Source organism: Lacerta agilis, chromosome 15, assembly GCF_009819535.1.
Source record: "Lacerta agilis isolate rLacAgi1 chromosome 15, rLacAgi1.pri, whole genome shotgun sequence".
NCBI classification, from domain to species: domain Eukaryota; kingdom Metazoa; phylum Chordata; class Lepidosauria; order Squamata; family Lacertidae; genus Lacerta; species Lacerta agilis.
The window spans coordinates 15,418,920-15,445,941 of record NC_046326.1 but is presented as its reverse complement, the minus strand read 5'-3'; the positions used below and the strand labels follow the sequence as shown (position 1 = coordinate 15,445,941).

At 50.9% G+C, this 27,022-nt stretch overlaps 2 protein-coding genes across 4 annotated transcripts in view; one reads left to right on the top strand and one right to left on the bottom strand.

The window, feature by feature from the left end:
- Nucleotides 1-7,292, bottom strand: part of PCSK7 (proprotein convertase subtilisin/kexin type 7) — a 29,994-nt gene extending 22,702 nt beyond the window's left edge. Inside the window, exons 1-3 of the mRNA XM_033172603.1 lie at nucleotides 7,210-7,292; nucleotides 4,868-5,380; nucleotides 3,047-3,181 (exon numbers count right to left, since the gene is read on the bottom strand). Coding sequence (XP_033028494.1) covers nucleotides 3,047-3,181; nucleotides 4,868-5,368 — 636 coding nt within the window. The 5' untranslated portion in view covers nucleotides 5,369-5,380; nucleotides 7,210-7,292. The remainder of the gene's footprint in view (nucleotides 1-3,046; nucleotides 3,182-4,867; nucleotides 5,381-7,209) is intronic.
- Nucleotides 7,293-7,469: 177 nt separating this feature from the next.
- On the top strand, nucleotides 7,470-25,629 carry RNF214 (ring finger protein 214). 3 transcript variants are annotated; one of them, XM_033172604.1, is made up of 16 exons: nucleotides 7,470-7,595; nucleotides 9,420-9,564; nucleotides 11,252-11,783; nucleotides 13,468-13,527; nucleotides 16,264-16,404; nucleotides 18,197-18,336; nucleotides 19,050-19,118; nucleotides 20,515-20,611; nucleotides 20,915-21,003; nucleotides 21,615-21,705; nucleotides 22,696-22,794; nucleotides 23,046-23,425; nucleotides 24,207-24,345; nucleotides 24,461-24,568; nucleotides 24,737-24,832; nucleotides 25,362-25,629. In XM_033172604.1, the coding sequence occupies exons 2-16, from the start codon at nucleotides 9,428-9,430 to the stop codon at nucleotides 25,425-25,427; spliced, it is 2,244 nt and encodes a 747-aa protein (XP_033028495.1). In that variant the 5' UTR covers nucleotides 7,470-7,595; nucleotides 9,420-9,427; the 3' UTR covers nucleotides 25,428-25,629. The 3 variants fall into 3 exon arrangements, with proteins under 3 accessions (XP_033028495.1, XP_033028497.1, XP_033028496.1); XM_033172605.1 differs by lacking the exon at nucleotides 7,470-7,595 and adding an exon at nucleotides 8,122-8,337; XM_033172606.1 differs by lacking the exon at nucleotides 24,737-24,832.
- Nucleotides 25,630-27,022: the final 1,393 nt, after the last annotated feature.

Sequence of the window (27,022 nt, the reverse complement as noted above, 5' to 3'; positions counted from 1 at the left end):
CCCTGCCCCCTTCCATTTCAAAGAGGAAGCTGAACAGGACAGGACAGGAAATGTGGGTTGTGACCAGTGCTATTTTTCTAGAAAAAGAGGTGCCGGGACTCACCATTAATGCCTCCCTTGTTCTCTTATACTGGCAATGGAGCCTACCCAAGAGATGCCGGAACTCAGTTCTGGTGAGTTCTGGCTGGGGAAAAAAACCCTGGTCATGTTGACCCCAGTGCCTCTTTTCCTGCTGACTCGGGTGAGAAAAACGCAAAAGCAGTTGTACAACATCAAGACCAAAACCTGGCCTGTTTTCAAAGACCTTCAAGGGTGGGTTTGGCAACTGCCTGGAACTCTACCATATTTACCAACGTAGCATAATAATAATAATAATAATAATAATAATAATAATAATAATAATAAATTTTTATTTATACCCCGCCCTTCCCCGCGAAACCGGGCTCAGGGCGGCTAACACCAATAAAATCACAACAAAAACATAAAACAGTTCATTAAAATACAGATTAAAATACAATTTAAAACTAAATCTAAACTTCAGCCTCATTTTTAAGTAGCCCACCAATCACCCCAAAAGAACGAAACATCAGGGTGAACGAAACAACAATGCGGCAGATTCTTTCCTGCTGCTGGGTGACAACAGAACCTGAACCCGGCTCCACAACGCCTGGAGAGAGGAGGGCCTTGGTGATGGGATCCTGCCCAGCAATTCCCCATTGGGGCAGCATCCGGCCCAGCTGCTTGGGAGCGGCATGTATATAAGCTATCCTGAGCCAAGCCAGGTCTAGGCCTTGCCCTCCTTTGCTTCCATCCGCCTGGACTCAGCTGACTGGCCAGTTGCCAATTAAGCCCCAGCCACCTGACCCAGAAGCCAGTTAGGTTGTTGCCTGCTGGATCCAGGTGGTTGAGTCTTAAAAGGCCAAGTGTCCTCTTCTGCAGCCCAGCCAAGTCCCGGAGGCAAGCCTCTCACACCTCTAAGGTGGTAGGGTTGGGCAATATCTGGTTTTCAACATTGTGATATATCACCAGCTAAACATCGCAATATACCGTTATATCACAATGGCTGGATCTTGACACATTAAAAAAAAAGTTTCAGGAAAATGTTGTAAAGCTCATAATGCAAAATCACATTGCCGAAGGATCGGACTCTACAGCGCCATCTGCTGTCACAGTGTTATGATGCATTTAAAACACTTTTTAAAAAATTTATGTTGCTGAGTCCAATGTCTGAAATAAGGATGGAGCTTTGTAGAAGCATTGGCTGGTTTCACGGTTTCCCCCACACTGTGATTTTTGCATAAGCACACGCATATTATGATTCGCAATATATTGCCAGGTATGAAACAGATATCACAATATGGACTTCAAACCAGTTTGGGACGATATACTGATATACCGTATTTTTCGCTCCATGGGACGCACTTTTTTCCTCCTAAAAAGCAAGGGAAAATGTCTGTGCGTCCCATGGAGCAAAGGCAGTGGATGGCAGCGGAATCCCTTGGCTGCTGCTGCAGTCGCGTGCGGAGGGATGCCTCTGCCGCAGGAGCCAGCACCTGTCCCAACCGCAGGCTCCTATCCCAGCTCTTGCGTCGTGGGTGTGTGTGTGTGCAGCGGCAACGGCAGGGGCAGATGGACAAGTGGCTGAAAGGAGCTGCTCCCCCGTCTGTCCCCGCTTCTGCCGCTGCCCCACCAATTTTCCGCTGGGAAAATTGCTTCCCAGAAGGAGATCACAGCCTCATAAGGAGGTCTGAGTCCACTCGGAGAAAAACCACACTTTGCTCTAGGTTCTGTTTCCGGTTGGGAGAAAATGACAGAGACCAACTCAGGATTTGTAGGAAGAACAAGTGTGATCCTTTATTTAGATAAAAAAGAACTGCAGCTGCAGGGTCCCCAACCTACACAAATCGCAGGGAGAGACCCCGAACAATGGAAAGTCCCCCCTTCTTATACCTTTCTACCCCAATGCAATCCAACAATACGGAAATGGCAAGAAGAGGAAGATCCAGGTGCTATGAGGGGATGATAGCGGATGAATAGGGTGTCATTAACAGGTTTTCCTTGAGGTTCAGAGTTTTATTACATTTGTATTCCCTTTCAGGCAAGATTTCACAGCTCACCCTTTCCCCTATTGTTCTGTTTATCAGTTGTTAATGAGGCAATAGGAGTTCTATTGGCGATTGTGAGCAACTGGGCTTCCTAAATTCTGACTCTAGCACTGATGAGTTCTTGGGGTTCACAGAAGACTAGAAGAGTACTCGAGCCTTAAAGTCTCTCTTCATTTTTAAAGACAGTGATGATGGTTCTTAATAGTTAAAGCTATGGTTTTCCCAGTAGTAATGTACGGAAGTGAGAGCTGGACCATAAAGAAGGCTGATTGCCGAAGAATTGATGCTTTTCAATTATGGTGCTGGAGGAGACTCTTGAGAGTCCCATGGACTGCAAGAAGATCAAACCTATCCATTCTCAAAGAAATCAGCCCTGAGTGCTCACTAGAAGGACAGATCCTGAAGTTGAGGCTCCAGTACTTTGGCCACCTCATGAGAAGAGAAGACTCCCTAGAAAAGACCCTGATGTTGGGAAAGATGGAGGGCACAAGGAGAAGGGGACGACAGAGGATGAGATGGATGGACAGTGTTCTCGAAGCTACTAACATGAGTTTGGCCAAACTGCAAGAGGCAGTGAAGGATAGGCGTGCCTGGCGTGCTCTGGTCCATGGGGTCACGAAGAGTCGGACACGACTGAACAACAACAACAACAACGATGCCACTGTTGACTGCTGTTCACTTTACATGGCTGAAATATTATGCTGATATACCGGTTGTTTATTAAATACCAGTTTAGTACAACATTTGATTCAGAATATTTTTTTCCCTTGTTTTCCTCCTCTAAGAACTAAGTGCGTCCCTTGGCCCAGTGCATCTCATGGAGCGAAAAATACGGTATCACCCAGCCCTACTCTAAGGCTCCAGCTGGGCCCTAACTCTCCAAGCCCAGCCCAGGCAGCTGTGGTGCCCCAAAGGGAAGGTGGTGGCATCAAGCTACTCACGTAGTTGGGCTGGATGTCTTTGATGGTGTGCTCCACCCCGTCATCCACCACGACCACCGTTACGCCCTGGCCGGTGACATTCCTCTCCCAGACGCCCGTCACGTTGATGTCCATCCCGGGGCTCTTGCGGTTGTTCTAGGACAGGTGACAGAAGGGAGGCACAAAGTTCAGAGGGCACAGCGAGGATGCAAGTCAACATGCACACACAGACGAGGTGGAAGGAGCAGTTCCTGCAGATGTCATGGACCGGTTGGATACAGAGGAATGGTGGGAGGAGCCAGTTGGGGAACCCCCAAGGGAAGAAGGCTCAGAGTTCAGGGAATGGTGGTGGGATGACGATGAGCGGTCAGAGGGAGAAGACTGGGAAGAGGAGGTGTTGGCAGTAGAAGAGTAACAGGGTTTAGTGAGCAGGGAGAGTCCGTGGCAGAGAGAAGTCCAGAATCAGAGGCAGAAGTAGAAGCAGGAGAGTGGGATGAGGGAGGCCAAGAGGCACAGATGAGTCAGGCTGGTGAAGAAGTCTCCTCCCCTCCAGCTGCAACAAACCCCCCTCCCTGCTAGTCTCCCAGGACCAGAAGAGGCATGAAATGGGAGAAGCAAAGACAGGCACACAGGTGCAGCCTCTGATTACTTGGAAAAAAACCCTGGAGGAGCGGACTGTCAGTCTTGGCAACTGCTTCATGGGGGAAAGACCTACCAGGGATGGTTTGCTGTGCTCATTAGGCCTGACACTCCTGTTCCAATCATGTTTCTGCTAATAAAGAGTTAACTACAACTCACTTTGTATGATTTTCTGCTGCCCACTCCTGTGAGTAGACAGCAAGGAAATAGCTCAAAGGCCGCCTCCTGATTTCACTCAAGTACAAGGGCTCATTATATGTACCCTGAAACACAGGTGCCGAATCCCCAGAGCTGGGGTTGCCCTGGCTCCCATAACATTTAAAATGGCGGGGGCAGGCACTCAAAGTGTGGCGCAGCTGCAAATGCATGCCCCGACATGTATGCACTACATCACTGTGCCATGACACATGCTCAAGTGACATCAGCATGCCGGGGTTGTGACGACGTAGCACACATGGCCCCGGCACACATGACGCCACATGGCCCCAGGCACCTGTGCTTGCGGGGGGGGGCAAGCTGGCACCGCTGCCCTGCAATGGGATGGTGGACAACCTGGGGGGGACCTCCAGATGCTGCTGGACCACAACTCCCATCAACCTTGTACATTGTCCAGGGGCTGATGGGAGTTGTAGTCTGACATTGCCTAGAGCAGGCTTCCTCAACCTTGGCCCTCCAGGTGTTTTTGGCCTACAACTCCCATGATCCCAAGCTAGCAGGACCAGTGGTCAGGGATGATGGGAATTGTAGTCTCAAAACACCTGAAGGGCCAAGGCTGAGGAAGCCTGGCCTAGAGCATGGGTAGGCAAACTAAGGCCCGAGGGCCGGATCTGGCCCAATCGCTTTCTAAATCCTGCCCGCGGATGGTCCGGGAATCAGCGTGTTTTTACATGAGTAGAATGTGTCCTTTTATTTTAAATGCATCTCTGGGTTATTTGTGGAGCATAGGAATTCGTTCATTCCCCCCCCCCCCAAAAAAAAAATATAGTCTGCCCCACCACAAGGTCTGAGGGACACTGGACCGGCCCACTGCTGAAAAAGTGTGCTGACCCCTGGCCTAGAGGGTTATAGGGGAAGGAGGCCCTTGGAAGTGGGCAGCAGCACCTGACTCCTCCTCTGCCCCACCCAGAGTTCCTGGGCATCAGCTGGACTTGCCCCCGGAAGCTGTCCTTCTGTCCCTCCCACAAAGCCAGGGGAGCCACTCACCAAGTGCCACTGCTGCGGGAACTTGGGGTCGTTAAAGTGCAAGCTGCGCTTGGAGCGTTTCAGAAACCGCTGCTCGGCGTGCCACCTCACGCTGTCGTGCTGTGCGAAGACCGCCTCCGCTGACCGCTGGATGGCCTCCAGGCTGGGGCCCTCTGGGCTCGCCAGCCGGTAGCCAAAGAGATAGTGGCCTCTGAGCTCCCCGATCCGGCCAACGTTCACGAGGCCGGCCTCCTTGGCCAGTTCTTCCGCCCGCCAGTCCAGCTCCTCCTCAGAGGAAGGAGATCCCTCTGGCACCGTCAAATGCACCGCCCACGTCAGCTCCCCGCGGCACTGGGCTGCCTGGCAGGGCTCGGCCCCACGCGGCACTTTCGCTCCACAGGCAAATCCATTTGGCAACAGCAAAGGGATCCAGGCCGGGATCAGCCAAAGGCACATGTGGACATGCAGTGCGGCCTCCATCATCGCTCTCCATGATGGCTCCGTCCCCCTCCAGGGCGGCATCCGACAGGCGAACTGCAAGGGCAAGGGCAAGGTCAGAACAGCCCCCATGCTTTCCCCTATGCCTCCAGCCCCAGGAAGAATAGAGGGGCTCACTTTGCCCCAAACCCCAGCTGAAACCCATTTACTTTGAGTGCAGAAAGCAGAAACGCCCTCTTTTGCGCTCCCTGTAGAAAGTGAAACTGAAATGGATTTCCTGTTTGGTATTCCTAGCGAGGGTTGGTGGGCAGAGACAGCAGGCAAGCTAGGGAATCTCACTTTTCCACGGGCAGAATGGTTACTAAAGGAGAGCATTTCTGACTCCTGGGCTGCAAAGGTGGTCAGGCGAGTTAATGTTTCATCAGCCGATCTTCTTTCACACATCAAGTCACACACACTGTCTGACTTCACTTTCTGCAGTGCTGTTTCTTAACCCCTTCCTGCTCCAGTTCAGCAGCAGGGAGGTGAGGAAGAATTCCTCTTTATTACTTTATGGACAACAGTCTGGGAGAAAATGCGCCTGAGTGGATGTTATGCCCAGGAGGCTGCTGCTGCTGCTGCTGCTACTCCAGAAAGACCTATGGTGAGCCTGCTGGCTTTTATTTATCCAAGAAGCAAAATAAGTCATGGCTGGATCATGTGGCAGGTGCCCTGGTTTGAAAGTGGACTCAACTTTTGGGATGCTGTCTTACATGCTGTTGTGAAGAAAGGATTAACTGGAGCAACAACTATTAACTTGACTAATATGAGAGACAGGCGGTGCTGCCAAGAGAGTGGCCTGCTCCCAGTAGATTTCTTTCAGATTTCTATCACTTAATTTGAAGGCTTCTTGCAGCAAAACAAGGCCACAGAGGCCGTATTTTTGTATGAAACTTGCGAGCATTACCAAGGTGATCCATTCAGATGAGGTCAGAAGTCTATACTAAAGTTCAAATGTTTCCAAAGTTGAAAGCACTTTAATTTGTGAAGATGGCAACTCATAGTCAGTTGCATCTGGGTCCTAGGAGTCTGTTATCCATTTGGAGAGGGGTACCCAGAAACTGGTCGCCTCAACTAACCCATGGGTTTTGTCCTGGCCAGAGTCTAGTCAAAGTTCATTCAAAAGACTTGAGGCATCAAAACCAGATGTCAACTTCTGGATTTTGATGTAGCTCCAAACACTGGCAAAGTTGTGCTTCTCATCTCCACCTTTTGCCCTCACCTGGACCTTGGCACCTGGAGCTGCACCTGCAAACCAAGATTGCCAGTGACTGGTTGGCAGAAGGAAAGCTCCCTTGAGCCAGCCCTGCAAGAAGAACCAAAGGTGGCAGCGGCAGCAGCCCAACAAGGAAGTCCTGGAACGTGCCTGCTCCTTTGGCACCGGGTTGGCTTCCTTTCACAAACAGGCACTAACAATGGGGAAGCCGGTCAACCGGTCCCAGCGGGAAAGGAGCAGGAGGAAACCTGGGAAGGGCAGCGGGGGTGGATCTTGTATGTAGTGGGGGGGGGAGGCATGGCTGGCTGCAGCACTCCAGCTTCTTCTCCGCCGGTGTCGAGCCGGGAATTTCTGGATGCAGCGCTATTTCTTAGCCAGCACCCTCGAGGTGGAGGGCGGAGGGAGTCTTACAAGCATCGGCCACAAAGCGCAGCGCCCCCGGGAGGCAAGTGCTGGGGGTGTGGCCCACCCAGTAACATCGGCGGCACCCCGGTCTCTCCCCAGGGCTGCTAGCCGACGGCCCCCTGGACGCGTCCCGGGAGTCGGACCGTCCCCGACCGGAGCTGCGGCGCGGGTATCGTGCTGGGCCCGCCAGGATCGGCTCAAGCGAGCCCCGGGCGCGGAGACAAGCAAGCCGCGCCGAGGGATCCCGAGCAGCTGCTGCACCTACCTCGGCGGAGGCGGAGCGGGGCGCATGGGTCCGGGCGGCGGCAACGGCCTCGCTCCCCGGGACGCAGCTGTCAGCCCGGCTCCTGCTGCTGCTACTACTTGCCCGGTTCCGCGCAAAGGCAGCGGCAGCGAGCGAGGGCGGATCTGGCGAGGGCGGCCAAGGCGGCGCCACGGCCGGGCGCGTCACGTCCGGAGCCCGCCCCGTCGGCCCTCCCTCCTGGCTGCGCCCGTCCCCGAAGCCGGAGGGCGGGTAGGTGGGCTGCAGGGGCTGCGCCCCAAGCCTCCCCTGGACGCGCGAGAGAGGGGTCGCGTCCCGGGCAGCGACCCAGCCACCCACCGAGTGTCGCCGCTTTCTGGAGGGTGGAGAGGGAATTTGCTGGCGCCGCGGTAAGTGCGAGTGGTTGGAGATGCAATAGTCAGGCTGACGCCCCCAAATGGCATCGAACGAAGCGCGGCTGTCCGGCAGCGTCTCCTGCGGCCCTTCCCGGGGTCCGAGCGGCGCTTTTTCTCCAGGGCCACCTGCAAGATCTGTGCGGAGAGGGGTTCCCCGTCTCCCCCTCTCCCCAGTTGCTTTTACTGAGCGAGGCGGCAGCGGGGGAGGAAGTAGGCGCTCTGCACATGCTCGGTTTCCTCACCTTTGCTTCTAACACCGGGCAAGCAGGTTCCGGGGCTCAGCGGGGATGGGGGAAAGCATGCGATGGTGGCGGGCAGGTGCCCCCCTAGGTGAAGTTATTTTTGGATGGTGGTGTGTTTGGTGGCTGGCTCTGCAGGAGTGCTCTTGTCCCTGGGGGTGGTGGTGGGTGCATTGCGGGCGGGCGGGGGGGGGGGCTTGTTTTTCCTGCCTATCCCACCCCCACCTCCTTCCAGCGCTCCGGGTGGTTCGGGGCTACCTCCTTCCCTCCGGGGCGGCAGGGGGAGCTGTGCGCAGAGGCGCCGGCCGGGCCTCCCTCTTGTTCGCTCTTCCTCGGCGGGGCGGAAGGAGGGAGGGAAGGGGAAGGAGACCACTGCCGCCACCAGGCCGCGCTTCGTCCCGGGCCGCCGCCGCATCCGGCTCCCCCCCAAGCGAGCCAGTTGAGCGTCCCGGGCGAGGCCCTAGTCGCGGCGGACACCAGAGGCAGCGCGGAGCACGGCAAGTCTCGGAAAAGGTGTCCCCCCCCAATCCCTGGCAACTGGCCTTCTCGTCTCCTCGCATACATGGAGCAATTTTGCAAATAAATGGGGGGAGGGTTGCAGGTGTGCCAACTTGGCCCCGCGACCGTGGGTGCCCGGGGCCGTGGGTGCCATGCAGCGTGCATGGCCCTGGCACCGAAATTTGTGAGTGCCCGGCCCTTTCATTGGGAATTTTGTGGGTGTTCGTGCACCCAGGGCCCCAGGAAGTTGGCACCTATTGGGGTGGGTGGGCTTAGGTCTCCCCCTACCCTCCCGCATCCCCAAGAAAGTGATATTCTGAAAGGGTTTTTTCTTTCCTCCTCTCCCTTGTATTTTGCATCCGGATCTTGTGTCGGGAGAACTGGCTTAATTGACACAGCTCCCTCTCCCTTTAGCTGGCCTTCTCAACCTGGGCTGCAAGGGAAGCTCTCGCTGTGCTCCCCTCGGGGCTTAAATTTGATTAGACTTGGGGGCTGTCTCCTGATCCTCTGGACCGCTGCTTGCCAAATCCTGCACCCAGACCCTTTGGGATTTGGAGGCCCAAGTGGCCTTTACTGGTGGCTGTTGGACTGACAGTTTGGGTAAAAAATGGAGCCAGAAGCAGCATCAAAGTCCCTGCACCCAGTTGCCAAGGAAAGGGTTTTGCAAGCACATCCCTCTGCTATGCAAGGAACAGGTCCAGGAATCTCCCCGCTCCTTGTGTGCGATGGAACCTGGTTTAGGAGCAGGGAGCCCACACAGGCAACTAGTCACCTGTAAATCCTGTCATGCGTGTTGTGAGTTTGACACCCGGATCTCTCGAGCAATCCAGAGGTTCTGCAGTAGGATCAGCCTCCTGTACTGCTGTACCCCAAAGTTGTTGGTTGCTGTTTTTTGTCGGTTGTTCTTGTGATTGTGGTAGATGCCTTTCCATTGCTGCTGCCTCTAGCCCCACTCTGTAACACCCGCACTGCCGCCGTATCTCTGCATTAGGAACCTGCTGCCAACTGGCCATAGGAGAACCACCCCAGAGTAAGTTGAGGTCCCAAGTGCAGCTGTGACTGTTGGATTCTTTCCTTGCAGAGAGAGCAATGGCCTCTGAGCAAACCAAAGATGATGAAGAGGAGGAGGAGGAGGAAGAGGTGGAGGAGAGTGAAAGTGTTCCTGCCAGCCAGTCTGCCCCATGTGACTCTGAGCTTCCCAAAGGATTTGCCAGTTTGCCTCTCAGGTAAGCTGGACACACTAAATGTTGCTTGGCAAGTGGGAGTCCAGAATCCTCTGGAAGAACAGCCATGGCCCAATAGAATAGAGCCCAAATGACTCCTCCAATAATGGAGCTTATTCCAATGTGGTTACAGGGTGGTGGTATTCAAGGAAGCAGGATATGAGTTCCCTCTCGTTTGGGTACCTGCTGTGTCTAGAGAGGAGTGGTGCTACAGCCTAGCTGTTTGATTTGAGGGGGTGCCAGAGAACCTTTTCTCAGACGGCTTTGATCCCCTCTTGATGCCTCTCCTTCTTTGTTGTTAAGGTGTGATCAGTCTCGTTCTGGCGGTGGCTTGGCTTTTCCACACCTGCTCTCTTTCCTTTCTGCCTCTGATCTAGGGATTTGGTTAAGAGGCTGCACATGCTACAATTTGCAAAGCGAGATGTGGCTCCAGGAACTCCTTTGCTAGGAACTTGGGGTATACAGCGAGCTAACGGATGGCTATCCTTTCCATGTGGCTATTAATTGTGTAGCATGCTGTTCTGGGAGGCATTCAGAAGGAGCAAGAATTTCTCGTGTTTGCTTCCAAGTGCCTCTAAAGCACCATGCAAGGTAGACAAACCAACCCCACCCTCCCAAGCTGCAGAAGATTTTGGTTCATTTCTTAGTATTGTGTTCTCTGACCAGCAATCGCTCCCCAGCCCTACCTGGCATTTAAGCCTGACGCCTAAGATCTCTCCAGGATCACTGATCCCTCCGCAAGGGAGGTGATGTTAATGGTTAATGCTCAGCCCCACATTGTCTCTTGCAACCACCAGGCAAGTGCTTAAATGCACAGCTAAGATAATGTATGTGAAACACTTGGAACACTCAAAAGTTGTTGTCAGTATTTGACTGAAGGTGTGAAGTCAGGAGTGAACAATCATGAAGTCACTTATAAATGACATGCATGATGTTATTTTCCCCTTTCCTTTTTTGAACATTAAAAAAAATTACAATTGTTGCACCAGCGTTACCGCCTCATCTGTATTAGCTTCTGAAGGAATCTCTCTTTTTTAATTTATTTTTTCAACTTTTATACACATATAAAATGATATCCATCATTTATCCCTTTCCCCAGGACTTCCCAGTCCATCTCTCCGTAGCATTCTAAGCAAACCTTGGTCGGCTGCATATCCTGATATTCCACCCATTTCCCTCTCAAATCTTCCTTTATTTGATGTTTTATCTGCTGCTCATATGTTAACTCCTATTTGTAGGTTAAATTTTAAAATCGATAGTATCAATATGGGTCTTTATGTATAATCTACTTTTAGTGTATGTTTTAGTGTAAACCCCTCTGAGTTGTCTCAGGTTTTAAAATTTGTATGGATGATTGTGTTCTGACGGTCAAATAAATTGTTATTGTATTGTATAGGTTAAATTTAATATTGTACCCTCTTAAGATAGTCTCCGAAACACTTCCACTCTTCTCTTATTTGTATGTATGGTTTTTCTTAATTGCCTTCTGAGCATTCCTTTGACACATTTTTAAGACTTTCTCCACAAAAGTCCTGAACCATTCAGCTCTTTGTAGCAGGTAGCTTGCAAGTTCTTCCCCTTTCCTGGTACCTGCGTGTGTCAGATGGAGTAACTGAGCACTCTTTGTTGCACACTTGGGTGAAATTTGCAGTGGGCATTGATTGTTCTCTCTTTTTGTTCTCTGGGACAGCATAAGTGACCTTTCCATTCACGAAGACGATTGCCTGCCGCTGGCTGCCACCAATCAGACTCATCCGAAAGCTAGCGAGAGCTGGGAAGATGATCACTCGGAAGAAGCAGAAAAGGATTCTGGGAAACCGGAGAATGACTCGCCCTTGCCAGTTCCCCAGGACCAAGAGACCTCAGAAGAGCTTTTGTCGGGCCCCCTTACTGAGGCTGCCTCGCTGCCCTCATCGTGCCCCTCAAGCGAGGAGCTCCCATTGCCCGACTTGGACAATGCCGCTGGAGAAAAGAGACCTTCTCTGTCTGGGGAAAGTCTACCAATGGCTTCACCCCTTGCACAGGCAGACTGCTCCATGGACCAGAGCAGCGACGTCCTGAACTGCTCCAAGGATGAGCTGGGATCTTTGATCTTGCAGCACGGCAGGCGGCAGAATGGGTGCCCAGATCTGGAAGACACGCCCTTGGCAGTATCTCCAAGTGAGGAGGACCAAGACCAAGAAGGCGCATTCCAAAAGCCCTCCCAGAACATTGCAGTGCAGGTCAAGTACTCATTTGGGAAAGCTACGGGAGGTGGGGTGTTTTGGAGAGACTCCTATCTGATAGAGAGTTTTACCATACACTGAAATTGGCATAGTGGGGAGGGTGCATGGGACTTTTTTTCATAGCCGGAGCACAAGGTAGGCCCTCCTTGCTTTGGCAAGTGAATGAGATGATATGGATACCTTCTGGTTTTCTTATTGTTTTTGATCAATTAGCATAGAGTAAGTTGGAGAATGGGGGAAATAACCAAGAAGCAGCTGGATATACTTTTTCATTTTCTATGGTAGGGTTCTTCATGGTGGCAGTTTAAATGGCAATACTTCTTGGCAATTCTATTTAAAAGGCTAATGAGCTTTAGATCAAGCTTAATAAGCTTTGCAATTTATTCTATGAACATGCCTTCTTTGACTGTCAGCTGATCCTAACAGGGTGTTACACTGTACATCTGTTGCTTTTGAGGGGTTACACCTGGATCAGCACAGCTGAGAGAGTTTAGAAAATGGCAACCAAACCTTTGGGGCTTTCTTTTTTCCCCTTAAGGTGAGCGGGAGGGGAGAGTATAATAGAGGTGCATAAAATTACACATGATGCGGGAAAAGGGGTTGAGTGACTTACTAGAACCCTGAGGGTATACAGTGCAGCTGAACGTTGGAAAACTGAGGGCAGACAGAAAGTAGCATTGTTTCTCAAACTTGGGTCTCCAGCTGTTTTGGGACTACATTTCCCATCATCCCTGACCACTGGTCCTGCTAGGTAGGGATGATGGGAGTTGTAGTCCAACAACAGTTGGAGACCCAAGTTTGGGAGACACTGATATAGTGCGTAGTTAAAACTATGGAATTTGCTCTCACAAGATGTAGTGATGGCCATCAACTTGGAGATGGCTTGAAAAGAGGATTAGCCAGGATGGCTGTGTTTTACCTCCACTGCTATAGGCAGCATGCCTCTGAATGCCAGTTGCTGGGGGGTGACAAGTAGGTGAGTGCTGCTGCTGTTGCACTCAGGTCCTGCTTGCCTTCATCATTTTTTGGACTCTTTGCTCAGGGTGTGGTTATGGGGGACCACCATGTTTTGCTCCTGTACAATCATACCTCAGGTTGCATTCGCTGTGGGTTGCGTTCGCTACGGGGTACGAACGTGCCGATCCTGGAAGTACCGGAACGGGTTACTTCTGGGTTTCAGCGCATGCGCAGAAGTGCTGAATCGTGCTGCACACATGCGCAGATATGGCGTTTCAGGTTGTGTTCTTTTCATGTTGCGAACAGGCCTCTGGAACGGCAACCAGAGGTACCAGTGTACTTCAAAGTGTTTAACTACATCACTGATCAAAATGCCTCTTACTAAAGCAAAGTAGTCTTGCAGAGTGTAAGTCTTGCAAATGGAGGCAAAGGGCTTTGCAGGTTTCTAACCCTTGCAGCAGGGTTAAGCAGAAAGAGGACCCCCTTAGTAGCTGAGCCTGTATCTGAACCTGTGCATAACCCCTCCAACCTCTGAACCAGCGTTTCGGTTTAGATTAGCTTTGGTAAGCAAGTGAAAGGGGAGGCATGGCCTTGCACGCTGAGCCTGGGCCCTGTCGACTAACAGCCCCACATAGCGACTTCACCAGAGCTTCTTGTCACTGTAACATCCAAAAGAGCATCTCATGACATTTTTGACAGGCTGAACTTTCTCCTCCCTTTGCAGACCGACTTCAGAACAGCTGACTTGGAAGTGAACACTGATCAGGATATTGAAAAGAGCCTGGTAAGCTGTGCTGTCTTCTGCATGGGTAGCTCCCCCTTTCCTCCAATAAGAAAGTGTGCAGGAAGGCAGCCTCAGATCTTCCTGTTCAGAGCAGGGTGGGATGGGGTGGGGGCTTCTGCCTCAATCCCTGATGACTTCTGCCTTCATAGTGGATGGTCAGATGCTGCTGTGTAAGGAGAGCCTAGTGCAGGGCTGACCCCTATGTGGCTCTCTAGGACTTTCTAGCTGACCTTTGAAATACTCCCCGGGCCACACACCCTCCCCAATTGTACCACCCACAAGTGTTTTCTCCCTGGCTGGAATGTGTCCTTGAATACAGATAATGAATCCTGTGTGAATGTCTGTGCTGAAGCTAGCCTAAAAAGAGAAATGCAGCCTTCATCTAGCAGAGTTCACTGTGTTTGTTATAGGTTTTCTTGTGATTTATGTGGAAATCGTTCAGTTTGGTTGCGTATTTTTATGTTTAATTTATTGTATATGACAGGGGTGTCCAACCAGTCGACCGCGATTGACAGGTTGATCCCCGGATGATCGCGGTTGATTGCGGGATCCTTATCGCTTGTGTTGTTTAGAATCATGTCTCTGCACCCCTCCCCCTCGTTTGTTGTCTGCTGTAGCGCTGCGTTTGTCTGTTAGCGGCTGTGTTGTGGGTGAGCTATTTATTATAATTCTGCACACTCACTGTTTAAAAAAAGCTCATAAACTTTGACCTGCCCCCCTAAAAAAGCTCAGCAACACTGACCCCCCCCCCCCATGGGTAGATCACTGTTAGTTTTTTCCCTCGGGGGTAGATCACAGTCTCTTAGGAGTTGGATGTCCCTGGTATAAACTACTTTTGTTACATTGCACATGTGTATTTTGTGTGTGTTGTAAGCTGCCTTGAGCACAGTTTGAACACCGGAAAGGCAGCATACTAATAAAATTACATATGTACCTGTAGCACCTTAGAGGCCAAGTTTGGTCTCTAAGGTACTACTGGACAATTTTTAAATTTATTTGTTTCGACTGTGTCAGACCAACACGGCTACCTACCTTAATCTACGTTTGAACCTATTTGCTTCAAAATAAAGCTCTGTCGGACACAAAGAGATAAATCTCCTTTTGGGGATTCTCTGCACTTCAAGGGGGAAAGATGACCAGGTGCTTGGGGGGGGGGGGCCAGGGCATCACCTCTCCTCATTCAGAGATTTTTTTGCAGGTGGATCTGTTCATTCTGTGTTGAAGAGTTTTCTCTCTGTTCTCTTCATAGTTCAGGTTGCCCCCCCCCCCCAACTGCCCTGCTAAGAGAGCTGCTACTCTAGCCCAGTAGTCCCAAGGATAGATGAGGACAGCCCCAGCTCTGGGCTTGGGTAATTTGGAGCCATAGAGATAAGTGACATGTTTGCTGTAGATGCTTTCCTTGAATCTGCCCAACTGTGGCACCTGTATGTTGACCCACCTCATATGCTTGGCAGGGTACAAACTGTGCCACTAAGGAAAAAACCTATGCCAACACTAAGGCTGAGGTTCACAGAAGAACCGGAGAACCAAAGAACACCTGGTGGATTAAAAAAAAAAAAAAAAGCTCAAGAGGTCCAGCACTTAGCCGACACTCAAGATGCACAGAGTTTCCTTAAAGCCACAAAGACCATCTATGGGCCATTAAATAATGGCATATGCCCCCTATGCTCAACAGATGGTACCACACTTCTAAAAGATAAAGAAGCTATTGCACTGCACTTGAAAGAACATTACCAGCATGTCCTTAACCGCAACTCCCCCGTGGCTGCTGACGTCCTCTGCGACTGCACCTTTCTCCCAATTGAAGAGCGGAGTGTTTGAGGACCGGGACATTCGCAGGGAAACCAAAATGCTTGTTTACAAAGCTATTGTACCACCAACCTTACTGTATACTTGTGAAACATGGACCACTTATAAATGCCATCTCCAACTCCTCGAAAGATTCCATCGACAGTGTCTCCAAAAAACTTGATACATCACTTGGGAAGACAGGCAAACTAACGCCAGTGTACTAGATCACGTGTCGAAGCATTGATTCTTCAACATCAACTTCGTTGGACTGGTCATGTTCAAATGCCTGATTATCATCTTCCAAAGCAACTACTCTATTCCGAACTTAAAAATGGAAAGCATAATGCTGGTGGTCAACAAAAGAGGTTTAAAGACTCTCTCAAGGCATATCTTTTAAAAAAAGTAGTATAAACACCAACAATTGGGAAACACTGGCCTGCGAGCGCTCCAATGGGAGAACAACCCTTACCAAAAGTGTCATGGACTTTGAAGACGCTCGAACTCAGGACAAAAGGGAGAAATGTGCTAAGAGGAAGGCAAGCTTGGCAAACCGTCACCATGATCAGCTCCTGCCCAGAAACCTATGTCCCCACTGTGGAAAGACGTGTGGATCCAGAATTGGTCTCCACAGTCACTTACGGACTCACTGTTAAGACCATGTTCATGGAAGACAATCTTACTCGGCTATGCGTGATCGCCAAAGAGGAAGATGTTTGGCAAGGTGGAAGTTGGCCTGGCATTTTGTTAATCATGGAAATGGAAATCTTGCTGGTTCAGAACAGGACCGACTTCTCCCCTCCCTCCCCCCCCCCCCTTTCCAGGTTACCACCTCTTCATTATCTGTCTAGGGTGCAGGGAGAACAAGTTACTCCAATGGGTGGTGTTATTGTGAAGATGGAGAAAGGGGTCCCTCTTTTCACTTCTTTATTCTTTGCACCCTGGCAGGATAAAATGATGTCCGAGAGGGCTTTGCTGAAGGAGCGTTACCAGGAAGTGCTAGATAAGCAGAGGCAGGTAGAGAATCAGCTCCAAGTGCAGCTGAAGCAGCTCCAGCAGCGAAGGGAGGAAGAAATGAAGAACCACCAGGTAACCAGAGCAGCTTCTTCCTCCCCTCTTTCCATGGCAGCTAAGCCAAGGGGAGGCTGCCTGTCTCAAGTGTTGGGCAGAACCACAGAAGGTAGGAAGCTGCCGTCTTGTACCAGGTCAGGCTGTTGATCCCCCTGGCCCAGTAGGGCTTCCTGCTCTGACTGACAGTGGCTCTCCTTCAACTCAGGCAGAGCAAAGTCCTGCCTCTAGCTTCTGGTGGCAGCTACTGCTGCCTCTGCCATCACAGAGGACGTACCTAAGACCAAGCACCGGACCTTCTGTGTGCAGCAGGGGCACTTCCTGCTATGCGAGTGGTGGTAACAGTGGGAAGTATGAGGATATGCCCTTGCATGGGAGAGTCATAGGTGGCGGACTTGCTTAGCTTGCTGGGTTCAAAATGGAGTGGAAAGAAAACTCGGTGGAGTTTGCTTATTAAAGTTCTGTCCCACCCTTCCTCCCGAAGGAGCCCCAGCAGCAAATGACAAGTGAGCATGGCTGGGTGAGCAGGGCAAAGGTCCACTTGTGCAACGGGATGTGAATTCTGCCGTAGTGAGTGGACTGTTTTGGAGAGCTCTCTGTTCCTTCCCACTCTGGACATTGTTGGTCAGTTGGGAGAAACAGCCAAGGGTGCCTGTGTGTGTGTTGTTAGAGACTCAAGCCAACTGAAGGGCAATTGGCTTTGGGGGGAAAGCATTGATTGAAGTGTGCATGCACACGAAAGCTCATACCAAGAACAAACTTAGTTGGTCTCTAAGGTGCTACTGGAAAGGATTTTTTTTTTCTTGACTATGGCAGACCAACACGGCTACCTACCTGTAACATGGCAACCACGTTAACAGAAGTAGGGGGTAAGACTATAGGAATGTGCTGAAAGTTGCTATGAATCCAATCCAAATATAGTGGTACCTCGGGTTAAGAACTTAATTCCTTCCGGGAGTCTGTTCTTAACCTGAAACTGTTCTTAACCTGAGGTACCACTTTAGCCAATGGGGCTTCCTGCTGCCACTGCGCCGCCGCCACGCGATTTCTGTTCTCATCCTGAAGCAAAGTTCTTAACCCGAGGTACTATTTCTGGGTTAGCGGAGTCTGTAACCTGAAGCATCTGTAATCCGAGGTACCACTGTATTTTCTGGTCCAAAACTTCCTTATACCTTGGATAGCACTCTGCAGCTTTCCTGACTTCAAAATGTGTGTTTTGCATGCAGAGTAGGCCTTCACAAGGGCATGCATAAAGCCCAGCTGGGAAAGTCACCTGTCTGAAATTCTGGAGAAACCGCTACAGCAGTCAGCATCAACGATACTGGGATAGATGTAGCAATTGTCTTTCTTGGGATAAAGCAAGTTTCTGTGTTCCTAGATTTGTAAAGATAATTTTTGAACATTCTGGGTGGTGTCGTGGTGCAGCACCAGCTAAGAGAATGTGCTGCAATTCAGGATGTCACGAGTTCAAATCTCGGTTATGAACTTGCTAGGTGGTCCTAAGCAAAACATTACACGACCTCTTCTGGAATATAGGGACAAGGATACTTACAGGAGTCTTTTAATAACTTGTAGCAGTTTTGTATTTCTTTTTCATTGGATTGCTGCTGCTGTAATTGGGTTTGTGTGTTTTATTTTGAATATTTTCAACACTTTAGATTTTATCTGAATTTGTTAGCCACCCTGGTAACACAGTGATGCTGAAGGCATAGGATAGATAGATAGATAGATAGATAGATAGATAGATAGATAGACAGACAGATGGTCTGAAACCCCAATATAAATGCCGGGTGTATTTTCCCTGTTCCTCTAGGAGATCCTGAAGGCCATTCAGGACGTGACTGTTAAGCGGGAAGAGACCAAGAAGAAGATGGAGAAGGAAAAAAAGGAGTTTTTGCAGAAGGAGCAGGATCTGAAGGCAGAAATCGAGAAGCTCTATGAGAAAGGCAGGAGGTATTTATGAGAGTCAAAGACAGCAATGCTTAGCCCGCTCTGAAGGTTGGCTCAGAATCCAAAACAGGAGGAAGCCTGTGTCAGGTTGGCCAGGTTTGTGGGGAGGGGTCCTCTTGATTTGCACCTTCTCACCAAATCTGCTTTTGCTCAGCAACTTCAGCTGACCCTGTGCACTCTGCACGCTGCCTGGTGCTCAGTCATGGTTTCCGCGAGATCCCATTGGCCCAGCGTGTTCTCCAGCTGGAACTGGAAGCACAGTTGCGAAGTGACGTTTCTGTTCCCTCAAGCTTTCCCAGCCTGGTGACGAAGTCTCTGCCGCCTTGTATCATTTTGGAAACTCACCTTTTTGTTGTTTTCCTAAATGTTTTTAGCTGCTTTTATTATTTTTGGTAGAACGTTTTGGGATGAACGCGGAAATAATAGCAACGATGACAGCAATGATAATAGAGATCACCTTGCTGGATATGAGTGTGGCTGGCTCTTGGGCTTGGTTCCTCCACCCAGCCTTGGTCTCTGTGCATGTAAATGCAGCTCCCCGTGGGCCAGGCGTGGAGACTCTATCAGACTCCACCTTCCATCTGCTCCAGCCCACGTGCCCAATGCTCAGGGGTGATGGGAGCTGCAGTCCTGCCACATCCGGAGGGCCAGAGGTTCCCCATCCCTTCCCAGAGCGAGGAATTAACTCGGCATGTCCCATTTCTCTTTCCATACAGGCTGCTGAAAGAGCAGGAGGAGAAGGAGAACAAGATCGTTTCCCTCATTGCTGAGCAGTCTGAGGAGAAGTAGGCCTCTTGCTTTTATTAAGAACTCTTTTTGCTGTGCTTTGCCCTCCTTCGCATCTCTCTCTTGGTGGTCTTACTAGGAGACTGTGGTTCACATGTATGCTTCTGCTCCCACTTGTGGGGAGGACTTTTCAATTCCCCTCTCTTGTGCCAGTTTAATGTTGGCGTCAAACGACAACATGGGAGGTGAGAAAAGGGATGGGGAGAAACGATTTGTCCCTCTCACGGAACGCCACCAGTCAGAGGAGCCAGCCAGTAAAGCGGAATGCTGGGAGATCCTTCGCCCAGCACATAATTAAAACAATGGAAGTAGCTCTTGCAAGATGGCCACCAAGTCAGATGGCTTTAAAAGAGGTTTAGACAACCCCGTGGAGGATAAGGCTGTGTTCTCCCCGCACTCTTAGGAGACAGTGGGCCTCTGAATACGAGTGGCTGGGAACTGCAGGTGGGGTCCTGCCTTTGGGCATCTGGCTGGCCGCTTTGAGAACAGGATGTTAGACTAGATACACCCTCTTTTGGGTCTGATCCAGAAGCCAGGCTCCTTTAAAAAAAAGTTTTTTTTTACAAAGTAATAATAATAACAATTTATTTTTGATATCCCGCCCATCTGGCTGGGTATTCCCAGCCACTCTGGACGGCTCCCAACAGAATGTTAAAAACACAATAAAACAGTAATAATCATAAATAAATAAGAATAAAAATGTGCACCCTACCACTGAGACCATTCCATTGTAACTATCCAACCTCCCAAAATTTCAACTCCTCTTTCAATGGTTCAACCCCTTTCCGTTTTAACAGTGTAAATTCTACAAACACCCTTCATATCTCCTTAAAATCATTTCTCCTGCATATTCCCCCATCTTACCTTAATGGCACATGTTAATTTATCATTGATAGCTATACCCCACACCTCTTTATACCATTCTTCCATTTTATATTGCCCTTGCTTCTTCCACTTCCTAGCTATAATATTTCGTGCAGCTGTCAATGAATTCGTGAGCAGCTCCTTCATAGCCTGTGAACCTTCCACCCCATCGTGAATTGTGGAGCCAGACTCTTCGCTTCTCGTGTACTCCATGTTCAGACAATCTGGAATTGTTGTTAACCTGGGTTATAGTTTCTGCCCCCAAGCATGGTTTGCAAGGGTTGGGGGGGACCTCTTGTTTCTGGCTACAAATGGATTTGTTTCTGGCTACAAATGGATATCCAAAAGATGGTGCGAGGACGGTTAACTAATCTGCGTTGTCCGCTGGGATGTGTGCACAGCCAGATTGGACGCTCGCCAGTGAGGGTTCTGTTTAGTGAGACGGGAATATCCTGGAGTAAGGGGGGGCAGCCTTTTGAGGGCAGTTCCACTTCCTGGACCCTAAACCGGAGCTCTTTCTTTGCTCCTCAGGGAGGTGTGGGAGATGGAGCTGGACAAGCTGAAGAACCAGCAGGATGAGATCAACCGGTCAATTCTGGAGGAGACGGAGCGGGCTTGGAAAGCAGAGGTAGGTAGGCACCCTGCAGCCCTCGTTGAGGCTGAGCACCCTCTGCCTGCCTGCAACGAAAACAGTATATTCCAAGTGAGCCACAAGGCCCAAAGGAGAGCAGAGCAGCACTGTTGCTTGGCTCTGCATGCTGTGCCTTGAAGTCTCTGATCAGCGGCTTCTGCCTGAGAAGGGGCTTCTTGCAGGACTGCTGCCCTGTGGTTGGGGAGTCCCAGAGAGCCGTGATCCAAGTGGCTGAGTGCTGCTCCTCCCTGAGCCTAGTGAGGTCAGCATGAGCAGGCCTGACCCTCTGTTCTTGCATAGATCCTGTCCCTGGAGAGCCGAAAGGAGCTGCTGGTGCTAAAGCTGGAAGAGGCAGAGAAAGAAGCTGAGCTCCACCTCACCTACCTCAAGTGAGTACATGGCCGGGACTTAGCAGAGGGAGGGAGGGAGAGGCAACACAGTAGAGGTTCATAGGTTGACCTGGTGGGGTGATGAAATTGGGGTGCTTGCACTCTCCATTCTGGTACCTCACCATCTTTTTCTAGCAGGACACAAAAGAGGAGGGTCTCCAGCTCTCCTTTGCTACTCTCCCCTATGAAAAACCACAAGTAGGTGCCCAGGGTCTACTCCTCTGGTGAGGACAGCACCTGCCTCTGCCCTGGAATCCTTTTCAGGAAGCCTCACTGCAGGTTCTCTTTCGGTGGGCACTTGGCACCAGCCCTGGGAGTGGGAGCAGCTCAGATGTTGAGGAGTTTTCCTCCGTAGTTCTTTCCCTTCGAGTAGGAGCCAGGTTGTACCTCTGCAGTGCTGGAGGCTGCTCTACCTGTCCTGTGACATCACACATGCCCGTCTGTGACCTGAATGTATGCAGCACCTCACACAGAACCTCGGGGTTAGAAGAGGCTTCCCTGGCTCAGAGGCTCAGTGGAGGGGGGCAGTGAGGGAGCTGTGTGTGCTGCTTCTCCCTTCTGCCGGGTCTCTTCCTTGCTGAAGCTCTTTTGTTGCTGTTCTGTCCGGGCAGGTCAGCCCCCCCAACGCTGGAGACCATCCGGCCAAAGCAGGAGTGGGAGACGAGGCTGAACAGGATACGAATGACCAAGGAGAGTGTCCGTGTAAGTACAAAAGGCTCTCTCTTCTCGGATTCCGGAAGGGAGTCTTCAAGATACAGCAGGATCCCATTATCTGCACTTTCCAGAAACAGCTGAAGACATTTTTTGTTCCAACAGACTTTCCCAGTTGGATCAACGGGTCTCTACTCTCTCTTTTTGCCAATTAGTTTTTATTCATTTTCAAATTTATAACATGTCAACACTGAATTAAAATTAATGTAAGTTTTTAAAAAAACAACACCTGCTTTCCCACTCTTAGCAAATTCCTTGTCCTTCAGCTGTCCCTTTATCAACTCCTGCATATAGATAAAAGAAAATTATCTCAAATAACAATAAGTGAGGTTATAATACAGTGGAACCTCGGGTTATGTACCGTCCTTACAAATGCTTCGGGTAATGAGCTCCGCTAACCCGGAAGTAGATGCCCCTAGTTGCGAACTTTGCCCCGGGATGCGAGCGGAAGCCGTGCGCTGGTGGCGGGAGGAGGCCCCATCAGCGAAAGCGCACCTCATGTTAAGAAGTGTTTCGGCTTAAGAATGGACCTCATGAACAAATTAAGTTTGTAACTGGAGGTAGCACTGTAATTCAAATCTTCCATTCTTCTTTACAACTTGTATTTTGTTCTTTGTTTTTATCCCTGATAATTTTCAGGCTCTGCCTTTTCATGTCCCCTTCTTAGGGTTTTAATATCATTTATTTGTTCTATTTCTGTTTTAGCTGTTTTAAACAACCTAACAACAACAACAACACCATCAATAACAATAATTTATTATTTATACCTCGCCCAACTGCCTGGGTTTCCCCAGCCACTCTGGGTGGCTCCCAACATCATAATAATAATAATAATAATAATAATAATAATCAAACATTAAAAACTTCCCTATAGTTCACCTTGAGGCAGTGGTTTAGAAGGCGAATAAATTAATTATGATAATAACAACTCTGACACTTCTTTTTTAATTTTGTTTTCAATCTGTGCGTTTCATCTCATAGGACCAGTTCAACGATCACATCCAGCTGGTACGGAACGGGGCCAAGCTGAGCAGCCTCCCTCAGATCCCCACACCCCCCCTGCCCCCACCACCCCTGGAGGTGAGCACTTCCCCTCCCCTCGGGTGCAGTATCGTTGCAGGTGGAGGCAGGCATGCACAACTGAACCTGAAAACGGAAAGGGAATGATGTTGCAAAACAGCTCTTTATTCTGCCTGGCCCAGCTGCAGCTCCTAAGCTGTGCTGGGGATTCCCTGTGACCTCAGGAGAAAAACCTGCTTCAAAAGAGGGGGCTGGCAAGTGGTCACTCTGCGCTAACAGGCACCCTCCCTCTTTCTTTTTCTTCCTCTCAGACAGACTTCCTCCTACCAGCCTTCCAGCCCAACTCCTCCCTTGCCCCGCGGTTGCCCTTCCCCATTGGGACAGTCCCCATGCCCATGGTCATGCCCAGTGCTGACCCCCGGGTGCTCTCCTTCCCGCTCCTCAACCCAACCATCTCCAGGCCCAGCCAGCCCTCGCCCCCTCTGCCCGCTGCTTCTCAGGGCAGGAACAGCCCTGTCCTCAGCTCCCTGGCAGGTCCGCGCGTGACACCTGCCACCGCCTCGCTCCCTCCCCCGCCGGGTCTGGGCGGAGTCAAAGCGGTGCCGGAATTCCAGAGACCCCCTCCGCCCCCCGTGGACAAGCTCGAAAAGTTCCTGGAAAAACTGCTGACACGATTTCCCCAGTGTAACAAGTGAGTTGAGCTCCTTGGCCTGTCAGAGCTGTCTTGAGAAACAGGAACTGCTGGGGATTCACCTTGCTTGGCTCACCTGCAGCGCTTGTCTAGAGAGCTGCAAAACGCAGAGGGTTCTCTTCGCAGCCCTGGGGCAGGTGGCAGCCTGGGAGGGTGCTTGCAAGCAGTAGCCTGGGGGAGTGAGGGTAGGGTAGGGGCATTGTCGAAGTTATAGAATTGTAGAGTTGGAAAGGGAGCCTGAGGGTCATCTGTTCCAACTCCCCGTGATGCAGAAATATGCAACTGTCCCATATGGGGATTGAACCTGCGACCATAGTATTATCAGCACTATTCTCTAACCATCTGAGCTATCCAGTGGTGAGAGATGCATTGCATTCCGAAGCAGCTCTGCTGCCAGCTTGGGCTGCCTGGGGGAGCTGAAGGGTTGTTCTGGGTGGTTTCTTAGCCTTCATATAAAGAACATGTGGGGGGAAGAGGCCACAGTTGACCCAAACCCTCAGCTGCAAGGGGAATTGCAAGGAGCAAACTTTGCTGTGTCCTGTTCCAGTTGTTCTGCGGAAAAGGGGGTCATTGGATTGCTGCTGCTACTTGGTTTGAGGCTGAGGTTTGGTGCCTGAATTTGGAGTGGAGGGGCTGCTCCCCAAGATCAGGCTTGCTTTAGGGGAACCCCTCCCTCTCTCATCAGATTGTATGAGAGAACATATCAATAACCCCACCTCCTCTGGCGGGCAGCATCCACCCTCCATTGTAACAACTGACCCAGTGCATGCTCTCTCCCCAGGGCTCAGCTGACCAACATCCTGCAGCAGATCAAAGCCGCACGAAGGACTCTGGCTGGGCTGACCATGGAGGAGTTGAACCAGCTAGTGGCCGCCAAGCTGGTTGAGCAGCAGGAGCGAGTGGCAGCTGTCGGGACCCAGGTAAACAAGGGGGAAAGAAGGGGCTGGGACCCTCGAGGTGGGGAGAATGTCTTGGGCCAAGGGGCACCTGATGCTAAACCACCACCACCCTTCCCGGCTTCCTCTGCTACTGCAGCCTCTTGGCCGGATCCATTCCCCGATGTTCCCTGCTCCTCTGCCGCAGATGAGCAACCCCATGTTCTTGCCTTCGGCTCAGGTCTCCTACAGCGGGACACCACCCCAGGTAAGACATCAACATCTCCTCACCTCCCTGGCCTTTCTGAACTGGGCCTGGCAAAAGGGGGAAGGGGGTAGGGAAAGAAAGGGAGGTTATAGAGGAAACCCTCCCTGTTGAGTGGTCAAAGCCACCCCCCCAGCCTCATTGCCACTCCCTTTTCTCTGTGCCCTCCAGGTTCCTGCGGCCTGCAAACTGTGTCTGATGTGCCAGAAACTGGTCCAGCCTAGCGAGCTCCACCCCATGGCTTGTTCCCATGTGCTGCATAAGGAGGTGGGTGCTCAGAAGTGCCCTAGAGACAGGCAGCCTGTGGGGCACACCCAGCGCGGCATCCTTCCAGGGAAGGACTCACACCATGGGGTTCCGTCACCTGGCTGCGGCGGAGCAAATTGTAAGGCCATCACACATTCAAGCTCTAGTCGCTATAAAGAGCTGCTGCTGCTACTCAGGAGTTTCCCCACCGTGAGCCAAATGGAGTGAAGGCCCTCACTCCTAGGGTCTTAGTAAGTGGGGTAGGGAATTTCAAGATCAGAGTCTGTTCCGCCTTTCAGCTCTCAAGAAGCACTGGTTTCTAGGACACAGGACCCTTAACCTGGTTGGCGGTGGAGGGGCAAACACTGAGAATCCAACTAGGTCCGGATTAGTAGGTGGTAGCATAAGCTGGCATTTTCTATAGCTGCTGCTGGAGGTGGGAAAAGACCCTGTGCGGTTTTGCCCCCTGTGCAAACGCCACTTCAAGTCCCCGCCCCTTACCCCAGCGGGAGGCTGTTGTGAAACGGCAGGCTTTGTCCTCTTCCTCCAGTGCATCAAGTTCTGGGCTCAGACCAACACCAACGACGCTTGCCCCTTCTGTCCCAGTCCGAAATGACCACGGGTGCAAAGAGGACAACAGCGGTACTCTGCCTGGGTGGGACGAGAGCTCCAGCAAGATGCCAGGCACCCCCAGAATTTCTACAGCTCTATATTTATATGGCCATGTATACACATGTACATTTTTATTCTATAGGGAATGTGTGTATAGAAAGTCTGTATACATACCAGTTCATAATAAAGTGTGTATATTATGCAGAGTGTGTGGTGGTGCTGTTGCTGCTGTCTGGGCCCCCTCCACTGCGGCTTCCTGCCCTTTCCGCACCTCCTTTCTTCCTTTGCTGCCAGTCCTACCTCTCTGCCACACCAGAAATAATGGAAGAGGAGGAGTTTGGATTTGATATCCCGCTTTATCACTACCCGAAGGAGTCTCAAAGCGGCTAACATTCTCCTTTCCCTTCCTCCCCCACAACAAACACTCTGTGAGGTGAGTGGGGCTGAGAGACTTCAGAGAAGTGTGACTAGCCCAAGGTCACCCAGCAGCTGCATGTGGAGGAGCGGAGACGCGAACCCGGTTCCCCAGATTACGAGTCCACTGCTCTTAACCACTACACCACACTGGCTCTCAGTGGGACTTGAAGCAAAAGGGGGGGGGGTAAAGAACAGGCTTTTTTTCTTCTCTCTTTAATGCAATAATTTACCATGTTAAACATTCATGTTTCTGACACAGACATGGGTTTGGGGGGTGGGGAGTTACAGAGTGCTGGAATCTCAGGTGGTGCCTATCCCAAATCCCTCATTTTACACACTCTTTCCCCCAGCACCTTCTGCTTTTCTGGTTCTGCCACCAGGATCCTGGTTGTGTCGCTTTTCGGGGAAGCTGTGGGGAGTGGGAGTGAGGCCAAGGACCCTGCTGCCCCTCTCTGGCCTTGGCTGCAACGAGCAGCAACATCTGCAAACTGGCAGTCGTTGGGCCTCCCCACTTCACAGTGCTTCCTTCCCCCTTTTCAAGCTGCCTTGAAGTCCCTGTAGCAGCTGATTTAAGGCAGTGTTTGCTATGTGGCTGGGAGCCTCTCGTGCTGTTTACCAAATTGAGAAGGGTTGTCACCATGCGAGAGGCTCAAGTCATGGCTTGGGAGGTGGTGGCCCCTGTCCCCTATGGGTTGGGTTACAGTGGCTGATGCTTCCCTACCATGATCTTAGAATCAGCTATGTCGGAACCTAGTACTCTTGCCATCACCTCATCCAAGGCAGGTCACCACAACCATCCCGCACCATACGAAGAGAAAGTAAAAAATTAAGTGGGTCCCACAATGCGTGGCTGAGCATGAAGATCAAAGAGTACCATCCTAGAGCAAAGTCTGTTTAAGGCAGTGTTTCTCAAACTTTCAAACGGGATGCCACCTTCTTAAATTACTCTGCCTTCAGTAAACACAAATCTACCCCCCCCCCTGTTTCTGGGATATGTAGAATGGGACCCTCCTCTACTGTGGCCATGACAAGGGAGGGCAAGTAGAATGCAGACAAAGCCTTTTGCTCACCTTCCAAAGCCAGCTCAGGAAGGACGCAGAAGTGCACAGGTGTGTTCACACACCCCTTGGGCCATGCTTCTTGGCAACTTCAGATCTGCTTTGGTAGCCTGGGGAGGGGCAG